At 48.6% G+C, this 13038-nt stretch overlaps 1 protein-coding gene across 3 annotated transcripts in view; it reads left to right on the forward strand.

Moving 5' to 3' along the window:
• The first annotated feature begins 556 nt into the window (after positions 1-556).
• Positions 557-13038, forward strand: part of SEPTIN11 (septin 11) — a 46194-nt gene continuing 33712 nt past the window's right edge. For all 3 annotated transcript variants that reach the window (XR_009114468.1, XM_058024536.1, XM_058024535.1), the window contains exon 1: positions 557-647. Coding sequence is in view for 2 of the 3 variants with exons in the window: in XM_058024536.1 (XP_057880519.1) it covers positions 594-647 (54 nt within the window). In the remaining variant the exon portion in view is untranslated. The remainder of the gene's footprint in view (positions 648-13038) is intronic.

Consider the following 13038-nt stretch of genomic DNA (forward strand, 5'->3'; position numbering starts at 1 on the left):
GGAGCACGGTGGGCTCGCCGCCTGTGCCCCTGTCCGGGGCCGGGGGGAGCCCGCGCAAAACTTTTTTTGGCCCCGTTTTGGGGCCGCGGCTCGTGATTGCGGCGGGGCCGTGGCGGCGGGCAGCTGCTCCCGGAGCCCCGCGGGCACGGGGGAACGGCGGGGATGGTCCTGGGCTACGTCCGCCGCCGCTGAGGTGTTGGCGCCTTCCCCTGGGTGCTTCTGCCCCGCCGCTGCCCGCGGATGGGAAAGCGGAGAGCGGGAAGGGCTGTGCCCCGTGCGGGTGGGCGGCCGGCGGGCGGGACGGGCCCGCGCTCCCCGGGAGGCTGCGGCGGGCGCGGCGCGGCGGTCCCGGCATGGAAGGGTTCTGGGGCACGCGTGTCCTGCGTTTTCCAGCGTGACCGTTTTTCTGGGGGTGTGGTGGCCGAGAGGGTTTTTAGGTTCGTTTTGAGAAAGACAAAAGATTTCCCCCTGACGGGGAGAAAGTGAAAAAGCCCCCAAACCCACAACAACGAAGTATGACGAGAAAGAAAAGGAAATCTCTCTGGCGTCCAGCTTACAGAAACGTGAATGAAACTCCACCGTGACCAGACTGAATGCGCTTTTGTGCATTGTCGGCCAGGGGAGGGAGAGACTTGACCGACTTCCCGGTAACTTTTTCAGTGCTTGGGAGTAACATAGAAGTTGCCCATGAGTGGAGGACTTGCATGTGACTCCCTCTCAAAATAAGAAAATGGTCTGCGTTCAAGATGTGACCAGGATGAGACAAGTTTCTTTTACGGTTTATTAAGTGCTTGTGGGTCTGCGGGGCTGTATGGTTCCTCTGATGTGGAAAAGCGAATGTATGGAGATGGGGTTAATGGTGTTACTGGAGGTGGGGAAGTTATGCTATTAAGCAAAATGAGAGCTGGTGCTTCTTAACAGAATACCTATAAATTATACCAGCCATTTGTAAGGCTTCTTCTGAAATGTTTCCTTGATCTTAAGGTCTAAAGCATGCTTGGAAATTGAAGTTTGGCTTTCAGTGTAAGAATATGCATTGAAGGTGTGCCTTCAGATGATTTTTTAGGGCAAGCTGAAGGGTATTGCCAAGCAGAGCCTTTTGGCTTTGTGTGGAGCAGTAGCTTTGCAGCATGAAGAGGCTCAGGAACATGGCTTATTGCAAGATGTGATTGCTGTTTGTTCTTGTGAATATGTTTGGCGCTTTTTTTTAAATTATGTTAAACTGGTGCTGCTGCTGAGCCTCTTGGGTTATTTTGGTGATTCCAAGCCCATGGCCATCCCAGAACCGAATCCACAGAGGGTTTTGCACCAGTTAAACCAAATTCTTGTCTGTGGGCTGCTGAGTCCAGCCCCGTGGGACTGACTGGGGGGATGAAGCATCCGTCAGCATGAGAGAAGCATGTGGGAGAGGGAGGGCGGAGGACACTCGGCTTCCTCGGAAGCAGCTGCGGGGCAGGCCCTGCATCCTGCCGAGTCCGTGCTTTTTGGACAAGGGAGTTGTTTTATCTTGGGCTGATAAGAGAAGAAAGGATGGTGGCCTGGCACTCAGGAGGTGTTGGGCATGTTCTCTCTTATGTACCTCCTTATCTAATCCTCCATGCTCCCACTTTGCATGCTGCTGTTGTGCTGCTGGGAGTTGGAAGGAAGAGTTAATTATACGTTAGAGCAAGGCAAGACTGGTGAAGGTTTGCCTTTCCAACTTTGTTACAAAACATGATTAAGTGGAGCTGTGAGTGGCATGCATCTTGTTGGAGGGAGAATTAAAGGAAGGGGGGGGAAAGAAAAAGGAAAGGAATGAAACCAAAAGCAAGTCACTTGGAGTTAAAATGATGATAACATTCCTGAGTCACAACCTTTTACGTCCTGGCAGGATATGACATTATGTTAATTGTAAAAGTATGCATAGAAAAATAACTTGAGCAAACTGCTCTGAAGTGTCTGTGTTTAATTGTAGCCGAGCAGGGCGTGTTTTGGTCGGATGGGAGGCTTTCCCTTTAAGGCCCTGATCCCACAGATGTGATGGCACATGTGTAATGTGCTGCCTGTAATTTCATTTGACTTAATGGAGACTGATCCCAGCATGCCAATGTAGAGGCATGCATAAGCAAAGTTTTGGCAGGATGGGTGCTGGGAGCTGCTGTGGGAGCTCTCAGCTGATGAAATCCATATCTGTGCTTAAACATGAACCAGGCTGAGAGGATGCTGTGGTCATCTGGGCTCAGTGTGAGATAAGCCACTTCCAGTCTGGAAGCTGTTGAGATGTGCTGCTTAGGGGACACTTTTCTTCCTCTTGGATTAATTCCCAGTGTCTTGACCAGTGTTGGATGGTTTGTTGGTAGATCTGAGTATGGAAGAGGGCCCTGGCCTACCTACCCTTCCCTTTGTGTTTATCCTAAATGAGTACAGAACCAGAGCTTGGTTGCGTTACAGGAGTGAGACTCATGTTCATTTATTAATGTACCCCCTCTTTCTAAGCCTAACAAAAACTGAAGGGAAAATGAGGCTGGAGTGCAGATTTTGCATGGGAACCATAGAAAATGTTATCTGAGAGATTAAAACAGCACAATGTATTCTTACTCTTCAATCTGTTTTAAAAATACTTGATAATGAGAGACTGCTGGTTTCCATGGAGGGGAGGAAGGCGAGGGAGATGCGAAGGTAGTGCGGGGCTGAAGCCTCTGTGCTTTGTCTTTTAGCAGCAGATTTGCTGACACTCACTGGGCTCAGCAAGAGCTGGGGGCAGCACCTTTGGAGAGCCACATCTGTGTGTGCTGCTGAGTGCCACAGGGCCAGTGCTGGCCTGGGACAAGAGATGGGCAGCAGGGAAGGGAGTACCCCATGCTTCTGCCTTGTGGGGCTGCAGACTGCTCTCACTGAATATGGTGATGCTGTGGGTGTGGGAGGCACTGCTTGGATTGCTGAGGTGGCCAGGGCACAGGGTTTGCCTTCCTGGCCGGCTGCTGCTGAGTGGGAGTGTTGGGCCTGGCCTGGCTCAGCTGTCTGCACCAAGGAAGCCCTGGGTGTTGCACACAGGACTGTATTTTAGTTTGTGACCTTTTTGTTTCCTTTATTCACCTCGCTGTCTGTTTGCAGTAGGAAATTGTTTCAGACAATTCTTGCTGCTCCTGTTGATGCTAACAGTGGTGGGAACCTGCCTCCTCCTTGCTTTTATTTCAGCACAGCCTTGGTCACGGGCCAGGTTGTGTGTGTGCCCACCACACACTCAGGACCTCTAGCTTTTGCAGTGTGAATGAGCTGAGCTGGAGTCAGATACTTGAGATACTTGCAAAGTCCTTGCTTTGTGTAGGTGAGATGATGGGGAAGCAATTTTAGTGCCTGAGTAAGGCCCCTAAAATAATGATGAGGATTGACTAAGCATGAATCTGAGGAATAAAATATTTACGCACAGCTGAGGCATGTTTTATGTATCCCCTTCCCACCCCTGCAGCAGCCCTGTGGCAATTTGAGGTAATTCTGGGAGCACGGGTGTGGGGCTGCTCAGTGCTTGCTTGGCAGGAGAGATGCCAAGGGCACAGGGTCTTCTCTTGGCTTGGCAGATGCTGCAGCTTCATCCAGCCTTGCCCTTGGTGTGATTTGGCTCTGGGCTTCAGTCCTGTGAGCTGCAGGGGCTCTTTCAGGGAAAGACTCTGTAGCAGCTTCAGCGCAGAGCAGTTGGATGTGACCAGGTGATGTAAAAATAAACAAGAAAAGCCTCTCAATAGTACTCTAAGCCTTTTTTAGGTACGCTGTGTAGCTGCCTTCACTTCCAGCTCTGTGAGCAGCTCTCCAGCCCGCTGGAGGAAGCGATGCGGAATAATGGTTCAGACAAACACCACGGCACGGGGACAGTTCAGTGCTGCTGCTGGAGCAGAGACACAGAACCCACTTTGGGCTCTCTCTTAGCTCACAGCAGCCTCAATGGAAATTTACCCCAAATGTTGTTCTTGCTCCACAGAGTCCTTGTTTGTGTCCTATGCAGTGGGAGTAAGAGATGCCCCTTCTTGGCTGCTCCCTCCAATCTGGATGCATTTCCCCATCCTCTGCACCCTGGTGCCTGGTTTAGACACCTGTGGGCCAGGACTTTGTTGCCAGAACTGTTGTTGTCCACAGCTTGGGCAGGTGTGATGAACGGGAGTGTAGGCAAGGTCCAGCTGGCCGTGCACAAGGTGCTGAAGGAAGAGTCACAAGAAGGAAGAACAGCTCCCTGTGGTTTTCCTTTAGCAGGTCCCAGCCTTTCTAGAAACTTTCTCCATCTCTGAAGTGCTCTGCTCATCCCATCTAAGTGGTACTCTGCTGGCACAAGCTGTAGTCCAAAGGCCAATACTGCCTTTGCCTGCTAGTACAGTTATTTTGCTGAGCTCTGTGATTTATGAGTTTTGAGCTATTTTTGGAACTCCTTACTTAAAGACACAGGCTGTGCCCGTGTTTTTGGTGACACAGGGTTAGGATCTGGATTTGCAATTAGAGCTCTTGAAGTGTCTGCAAATAGGAAGAAGCTGCGTCTTTTCTTGCAGGCTTAAGGTTTTGTTTTCTGTAGTAGCATCCCACATAAGGTGCTGTCAAAAAGCAGACTGCTGCTGTTTTGGGGAGTTGGTGCTTTCTTCGTTCTGAGTTTACAGCTTCTTTAGGTCTTTCTATTGTCTAATTGGATTTTCTATTTCTGGTTTATTTTCAGATGGGATCTAGCTGCTGTAAATATGTTATTGAAGTACTGTAATTATGGGTTATTTCTTTACCAGATCTGCTCATGAATACTTGGCAGAAGCTAATAGAAAAACACTTTGGTTTTAAAACACTTTGGTTTTAAAACACTTTGGTTTTAAAACACTTTGGTTTTGCCACGGTTGCTGCCCCCGCTTTGCCGGCGGCTCCTGAGAGCTGATTCCTGTGCACAGCAGTAGTTCTAATAGAAATTGTTCCTGGAAATCTGCATGCCTCTCATGACTTTCATTCAGGATTTACATTAACCTCTCTCACGTGATGGGTGTGGAAGTGAGGCACTGTTTTGACTCCTTGGCGGGATGTTTTTAAATGTCTTTCTGGGCTGTTCAGGGCTGTCAGTGGATCTGAAGGTAATTCCCTGGGTGGCTTTGCTGGGTGCAAAGTCAATTACAGTGTCCTGTAAGCAAAAGGCTCAACAGAACTTATTTACCAGATGTGTTGAATGCACCAAGTGTGCAGAGTGCTTTGTATAAGCACGTGAACTTGGCTTGAATTAAGATTCTGGCAGTCTGGTGGTGGCAGCTCTGTTTTTGTCTGTAGAGAAAGTGAAAGGCTCAAGCTGGGGAGATGGTTTGTTTGGTGACCCTGTGAGCTTGTGGCTCCGCAGGGCAGCACGAAGAGGGGTTCACAGGGAATACAGTAGTGTGACCTGCAGTAGAGGTGGAATTGCAGGGCTGCTTTTGGCCTTCCAGATAGGGGTTCCTGCTGTAGACACAGACAAGCCTTTGCCTTTGGGTGCACTCAAATCATCTCCCTTCAGTCCCTGTGCAAACCCTTCTCCTCTGATCTGAGTCAGTCGTGAGCTTTTGGCAGCTTTCAGGTGAATGAATAATGCCAGGCTGATGGTCCTGGCTTAATTTTTCTAGGACAAAATTTGGCAGGCAACAGACTAGCTTGGAAATGAGAAACTTGCCTCCTGGAAAGGTGAAGGTACCAGGTTATGGCTGACACTCATTCCTGGCATCTCCCTGCAGGAACATGGGTTTCCCCATATCTCCTGGATGTGTCTAGGAAATGTACAGGGTTGCCAGTAAAGAGACTGTGCATACGTGTAGTTGGATTTTCCTTTTCTTGCTTCATGTGTGATTAAAGATTTTTTTTTTCTCTGTTGTCTCCTTTAGTTTTAGTTAGTATGATGACATTTCTTGGATATCTGGGAAGGAACACAGCCACAGCATGGCTGATGTTATTTTAATCTTTGTTGTTGTTTTGTTCCTAGTTTGAAGTGTCAAGGCTGGTATTGTCAGGAAGTGTGGAATTAAATAATTGGGAGCAGTACTAATTTATTCTGAGGTTTGCAGAGAAAAGATTAGGTTGTCATACTGTGAGCAGGTATTGCTCCCTGTAAGTGCTGGGAGTGATTATAAGGCTTAACGCTGCCATCTGGGACTGAACATATGCACAGTCCTCAAATCTTCATGTCAAGGCCCCAAGAGGAGCAGGGATTTTGTGATATCGTCTGGTGACACATCGTACCACTTCATCACCACATCCATTGGCTGCTGCTTTTTCCTCCTTCAGATCTGCCTCATGTCTGGGTTGGCCTATGGCAGGCCTCGTTATACCTTTGCATTTTTGGGCAGAGCTCTGAGCCCTGAGGTTTTTTGCCTGAGTGTAAGCACAAGGGTATGGACTCTGGGAGGGAGGGGAAGTAATCTTTCAAATCTTGATTCAGCAGTTCAGCTAAAGCTTCCCATAATTCTGGCCAGGTAACTCAACTCCCTGCCACTGTGATTATCTTAGCAGAAGAAACAACCAGTCAACCATTATGCCTTTGTTAACCTATAGAATCAGAAGATCAAGATTTTTAATTACATTTGAAAAGGGTTTTGTTGTTTTCCTGTATCTTGTATGTAATTTCCAAGCCAAGAGAAATCCCTAGTGCTTTTAAATGAACGCTTTTCTGCCACAAGCTGTCTTTTATCACAGGAAGTGCCAGCCTAGTCTCATTCTGTTTCATCTGCCTCATTAATATTAAATACATGGCACTTTAATATGGCAGCCGGAGCAAAAGCAGGGAATTTCAGCTAATATCTGACAGTGGCAAGCTGAGATTAAAAGATATCAGAGTGCTGTTGCTATATATAAAGGAACTGGCATTTTTCAGGAGCACTTGACCTAATTTATGTCAGTTCTTTTCTCCCCCTGCTCCCTTAAATCTTTGCATCTTTAAGTGAGCCCTTAGATGCTCCTGCCTTTCTTGCAGGTTTGGTTCAGTCTTCTGGGAGAGGAGGGGGTTTGGTGCTTGTAGCACAAGTCCCTGGTGTCCAGTGGAGGCAGAAAGTGGCACCAGATCAGAGAGATGTCCGTGTTGGGGAGAGCCTTCATGGAAGAAGTGTGGACTTGGACTGTGGAGCAGCTCTTCAGCAAAGCTGTAGTAGACTCTCCTGATGGTCTGACTTAGAAAGCACCTGGCTGAAAGTAAGAGAATAAACAACTTTTCAGAGCACTGCCTCCCCTTCTGGGACGCACAGTTGATGGTCACTGAACAATTGGAACGATTCACGTGCGTTGTTGATATGTGATTGACTAGGGCTGTCAGGGGACCTTGGGTTGTGTGTTTCCAGGTAGCTGAATATTCATCCAGCTGGAAAGCACTCCTGCTATTCAGCATTTGCAGTTGAGCAGTTATTAATTATTAGAGCATTAATTAGCAGAGCCACTTAGGATTAGGGTTTGTGTGGCTGACAATGCTGCAAGTGTTTCGGCCTCTGATTTGGTGTGTGGTCTTGGGCAAAAGCCTTTGTCTTGGTGTGCCTTTGTTTTGTGCATGTGTAAAGCAGGAGATAATTCCCTTCCTTGGTTAGTGAGGTGCCAAGGTGTGATCAGAGAATTAATAGCACACCGTAGTCACCTCTGCAGACCTCGCCCTGTTGCACCAAATCGAGTGAACTCTCGTGGCACAGAGGCATTACCAGATTAATGCTTTTAATTAAAACTGCCTTCAAGAAAATAGCTATTCAAATAGGGTAATATGCAAGTTGTGTTTTCAAGGAGATGTAACAATAAGGAGGAAGGGTTTAAAGGTGAGCAGTGTGAGTAACTCTGACCCTGTTTCTCTGGGTTTGCCTGAGTGCAATTGAGGGCAATTTTCACGTAGTGCATTCCTTAGTGGTACTTAATTTCTCTGGTGTAGGCCAGAACCATTTAAACAAAAAGCCAGAGGTGTTTTGTTGCTTAAACAAAACATTATTTGAAATTGTGGGTTGCTATGTGACTCCTGTCTGTTACTGAACACACTACTTTTCCTCTAAGTTTGGCTTTGCCAGGCATGGAGCTCGGGAAAGCTTTATTTTTCTTCCAATGGGATATGCTTTACAGCATTTTGATATAACCTGAGAAAAGCAGGATTTTCATAGCCTAACCAAGTAACCTGATGATTTCTTCCAGTGGGTTGAGCCAGAAAGCCAGAAGTATAAATGCAGGCTAGCTGTGATACAGTTTATGTGCTGTCCTGGTTTCAGTTTGAAGGGAGCTATAAAGTTCACACGGGCTAGAAAATGTTTCTGGCATGAAGTAGGTGGTTGGTCCCTATGTAAAATCCACACTAAGGAGTCCCAGGGGAAGGGTGTGTGGATGTTGTCAGTATCCACACTTGGTAAATGTATCTTTTTCTGAGCTGTGTGTGCTGAAACATCTTGGCAATTGGAAGCTGCTCAGGGCTGGAGCCTCGTATTCCCGATTTGGTGCTGTGCCTTGCAGAGGAGAGTGGCCCAGCGTGTAGGGTTCAGTGGTGCTGGGTGGAAGGAAGGAGGATGGAGATGGCTGGATGAGTGCCATCCTCCTGGGTACTGTGTGAGTAGGAAGGTAGTGCAAGCCTGCTCTCGAGGTTTATGCTCTAGTTGGCACCCTCAGGGGCTACCGAGTGACCTCAGAAAATGTGAATTAAGACATCAAGCACCTGAGGAAGGGCTGTTCCAGCCTGCACTGACTCTCCTGGGGTCAGCATGTGCTGCTGGCCAAGTGCTGATGTGTGACATGGGAGCCCTGATGCTGCGTGTACAGACTCAGCTCCTTCTCCTGGACAGCTGTGGGAGGAAGAGCCAGGCATTAGCCTTCCTCTTTGAAGGCTTCCCGAGTTCCTCAGCAGGTAATTATCTGTCAGACCCCATCTGCTCTGGGGTATGAGCAACCCAGGCAGGGCTGCTTGTGGCTTCGTGCATCACCTCCTGCTTTGAGCAACGTGGAGGTGGAGGCTGCAATCTTAATAAAGGATGTGCAGCAGCAGATCCCTCGCTTTGGTATCTCATTAACTTGCTGGAGCCCAGGGCAGAAACGTGCACTGCACATGGGAATTGTGCCCCAGTTTTGGATTAGATGGGTCTGCAGCACTTGGAGTTACAGAGCATGTCAGAGCAAGGAGCTCCTTCATGTGAACTAATCTTCCCTAGACCTCTGCTGGAAGTGCTTGCTTGGAGCAGCCGTCATTTGCCTTGGGGTGTGTTTGTCTTCCTGAATCCTTAGGTTTGGCTCCATGAATGTGCAGCAGGATTTACCTGCTCTGTCAGGTCTTTAGAGCTGGGCTGCTGCAGGAGCTGAGGCCAGCACAGCGGAGCCTGCTCATCTGTCACAGCCCTTCTCAGCTGCTGTGTGCTGGCACAGGGCTTGGCCAGGCCCAACAGCCAAGGGCTTTGCTGGTGGAGGGATACCTCACTGCCTGTCCTGGTGCTTCCAGGGAAAGAGAGGAGTTGAGGAGGAAAAAGGGATGAGAAATCTGAGTACCGCGAGCACAAAAAGTGACAGCATAAAGTAACTGTGGGAGGTGCGAGCTAATGGCAAATCCTCTTGCTTATTGCTGTTATTCAGAGAAACAGCCTTGCAAAATGTTCTTTTCCAGAAGCTGTCCTTGAGCTATGAATTTTGACCAAGAGCAGTGCAATATGTATCATCTGCACTCATAAGGTTGCAAGAGCTTGGGTTATGTTTAGCTTGGCTGTTCTGGAGAAATCCGAGCAACTGGACTCTCTAGAAGCATAGTACTCCAGGGAATTTTGTCTGTTGGCTTTTGGGGTGTAAGGGAGAAGAACACTGCAAGTATGGGGTTCATTTAACACTGCTCTGTTACAAGCAGTGGCATGGGTTGCTAAAGCAGAAGCCTTGACAGGAGGGCAGAAATTAAAATTAAGTCTGAACCCAACGGCTTCTGCTTTCCCTTCGCGGTGCAAACATGACTGGGGTGGACAGTCGAAGCAGAATGTGGAGGCCAGCATTAATTAATCTGTGGGGGTGGGTGCTGGCTCCAGTTGAACCTTCTAGCAGCTCCCACAGCTAATGGACGTTGCAGCAGCTTGCATACGGAATAATTTATGAATTTGGAAGGACACGATTCCAGAGAATGTGGGTGAGTGCCAGTGGTTTGCAAACCTCTGCCAACGGTCTTGTGAGCGGCGGGCTGCTGTGGGAAAAATAACATTGGATTAGTGCAGGGTGATGTTTGGAAGTGTCCCACTTAGCTCCTAAAGCCTGGCCCCTGTGCAGAGCTGGGCTCTCAGCAGGACGCTCCAAAGTACCAGAAGTGCATTAAGTCTGAGTCTGCTGCATGCACCAAATGACAAGTGGGGAGCAGCACAGGGAGATGGTTTTGGCTGCAGGCTTTTCCCAAGCAGCCTTAGCAGCATCTTTGTTTGGGAGGACAATTTCCTCATTCCAGGTAATTGGGCTGTCTGGGCAGGTGCAAGGTTACTTGATCTTGCAGCTCCAGGGCAGCTGGGTCCCACTCCAGACCTGTCCCCTGGCTTGGGAGCTGGTGTTGGGTGCCTTCCCTTGGCACCAGGCTCCAGAGGCGGATGTGAGCCCAGCAGCACTGCAGGCCTCTTTCCAGCTTTGCAGACTCCTGCTTTTAATTAAACTGTCGCGACACTGGGACGGCCCAAGGATGACTGAGGTACCCGAAGCCAAAGGTCCGGCTCACAAAGGTGTTTGGGAGCCTTGGAATGCGGATGGGAAGCCTTGGACAGTGCACAGGGCAGGATCCGTGCCTGCCTCCCACCAGTTGTGGTTTATTTGCTCTCTGCTCATCCATCCATTCTGTGGCAGGGCTGAAAACGTATCTGAGTTCTGGCTTTAATATCAGAGTGTATCCTCACAGCTGAGGGGAGCCTTAAAAGATAGCTATGCCTTGGCAAACCTTCACTCTGCACAAGTTGATGTGCACCGCTTACCTGTGAGGATCTTGGTGGATTTTAAATAATTCCAGATGGCTCCAAGGAGATTTGCTGTGCTTGATCTGGGTTATATGGAATTCCTTTGCGTTTTATGCCTCTAGACCCAGTCCCACGATAGAGCAGTGCTTGCCTCTAAGCAGCTGCCTGCCTGCTGGATAACTTGGTCCCCTTGTGGAGCTTACTCCTTTGCCAGCCACGAAACCATCTTCTCTCACACATCCTAGCCAAGTTCTCCTTCTGCTGTGTGTGTAAAGGACTGCTTGCTGCCTCTCTTGTTACAAATGCCCATTGTTCCAGTGGATAGGTTGAAATGCAGCATAATCCTCAAATGTTCTGCAGATTTGACACATACCAGGAGCTCTCTGAGCATACAGCTCTGCCAGACACTGTGTTGGGATGAAGAACTTGGGAAGGAGTAGCAGCTAGGGCAAGTCTGCCTCTGGTACTGATGTGGGTGGAATGCACCAAACACAGAGTTGATAGTAGGTTTTGGATCAAGTCCTTGGAATTGTGTGTAAGTCCAAAGAGGATTTTATTGTTAGAAGTTTGTTTAATTAGCATCTGGAACGTAGCCACTAACATAGGTTTGTGTGTGGAAAGATGGTGAGTACTTTCCTTTAGGAATTGTTGTTTTCTACGTGTAGATGTTCAAACAATAGGTAGGGTTAATAAAACTTAGCAACAGCCAAAAGGAAAATATTTTTCTCTTTATTTCCTTGTGCTGTACATTTAGACACTGTTCTCATTGTTGGGGTTTTTTGTTGGTTTTTTTTTTTTTTTTGGTTTGGGCTATGTGTGTCCCTTTTTCTAGGGCAGAAAGGAAAATTGTTCACCAACAAAAGCTAAGCTTATGGAAACTACCAGTTGGCTGAAGGTTCAGGGGCTGGAAGCATCTGAACCTGCTGACATGAGGGGACTTGGGGGTGTCACTGGAGCCCCCAAAGCCCTTGCAGTGAGGGAGGAAGGAGGAGAAGGGTGGCTGTACAGGCTTGTGCTTTAGTAACAGCCATAGGTGAAGGGGCATGTGGGGAGGTTTTTCCATATGCAGCAGCTTATGCCAGTTTTGCATCTGTCTTTATTTGCATTATTAGGATTACACTAATAAATCTGCTCTAAACCTGTTTGAAACGCCTGATGCGGTGACACTGCTGTTTGCCAGCACTGTGCACACTGCCCTTGCCAGCATCCAGCCCTGGGGTGGAAGCTGTGCTCACACAGCTCAGGAAGCTGCTGCATCCACCCAGCTGTGGCCTCGCTGCCTTTACAGTAAAATCCTGCCTGCACCAATGACATTTTTTATTTTCTTCCCCAGGAATTGCTGTCCCAGTTATAGATGTGTTTGGAAAAGAGGACCCTGCAAAAGAACCTTGTCACATAAGCCTGGTGTTGGGTGGTATTGCTTGTGATTGAGGGGAAGATTCTTCCCCACTCTGTGGAATTCCCAGGCTCATCTGCTGTGGAAAAATCCTTTTCTTGTAGCGTGATGGTGCTGCCTGAGCTGCCTTTGGAGGCTGCCATGGACTTTGGATTTCCTTGCTGGTGTTTGCCGGGGAGGCTGGGGATGTGTTCTGGAAGGGACATCGATGGTCAGCTGCTGGAAGGAGTTGGGCTGTGCTGCGTCACACAGAGACCTTGGTGGCCTGTGCTGGGGACTTGTTCTGCCACGTCCTTCACACTGGGTTACTTTGTCACCAGCAGCTGGAATGCAAGGAAAGCTTTAGCTCTTGGGGGTGGGCAGGAGCAAGATAAACTCCAGAACATAGGCGTGGGGCAGCGTGGGACTCCTGATACTTCTGGGACTTGATTTAAATCTCTGGAATGAAACGTTTATCTCTGCTCCAGCTCAAAAACTGGAGCTGTCAAGCTAATCCTTGGATTCCTTGTGCGTAGAGAGTTAATCCTTTCTTCTAGTGCTGTGAATGTTTGTTTAGCTATGCATTTATGGAGTTCAGACACTTTGGAGTGTATGTTGGGCAATTGCTGGTGTCCTGTCCGGGGACTCTGTGTGGCTTGGAGCATCACCAGGATTGTAGTGGCCATGACACCTCTTTGTGGTCCTGCCCCTTAGCAAGTGATGGATATGGAGAGGGCTGTGGGAACATTCCTGGCTGTGGGCGGCATGTGGGAAATCTGTTTTGTCCTGCAGTGTCTA

Source organism: Melospiza georgiana, chromosome 5 (genome assembly GCF_028018845.1).
Source record: "Melospiza georgiana isolate bMelGeo1 chromosome 5, bMelGeo1.pri, whole genome shotgun sequence".
NCBI lineage: Eukaryota > Metazoa > Chordata > Aves > Passeriformes > Passerellidae > Melospiza > Melospiza georgiana.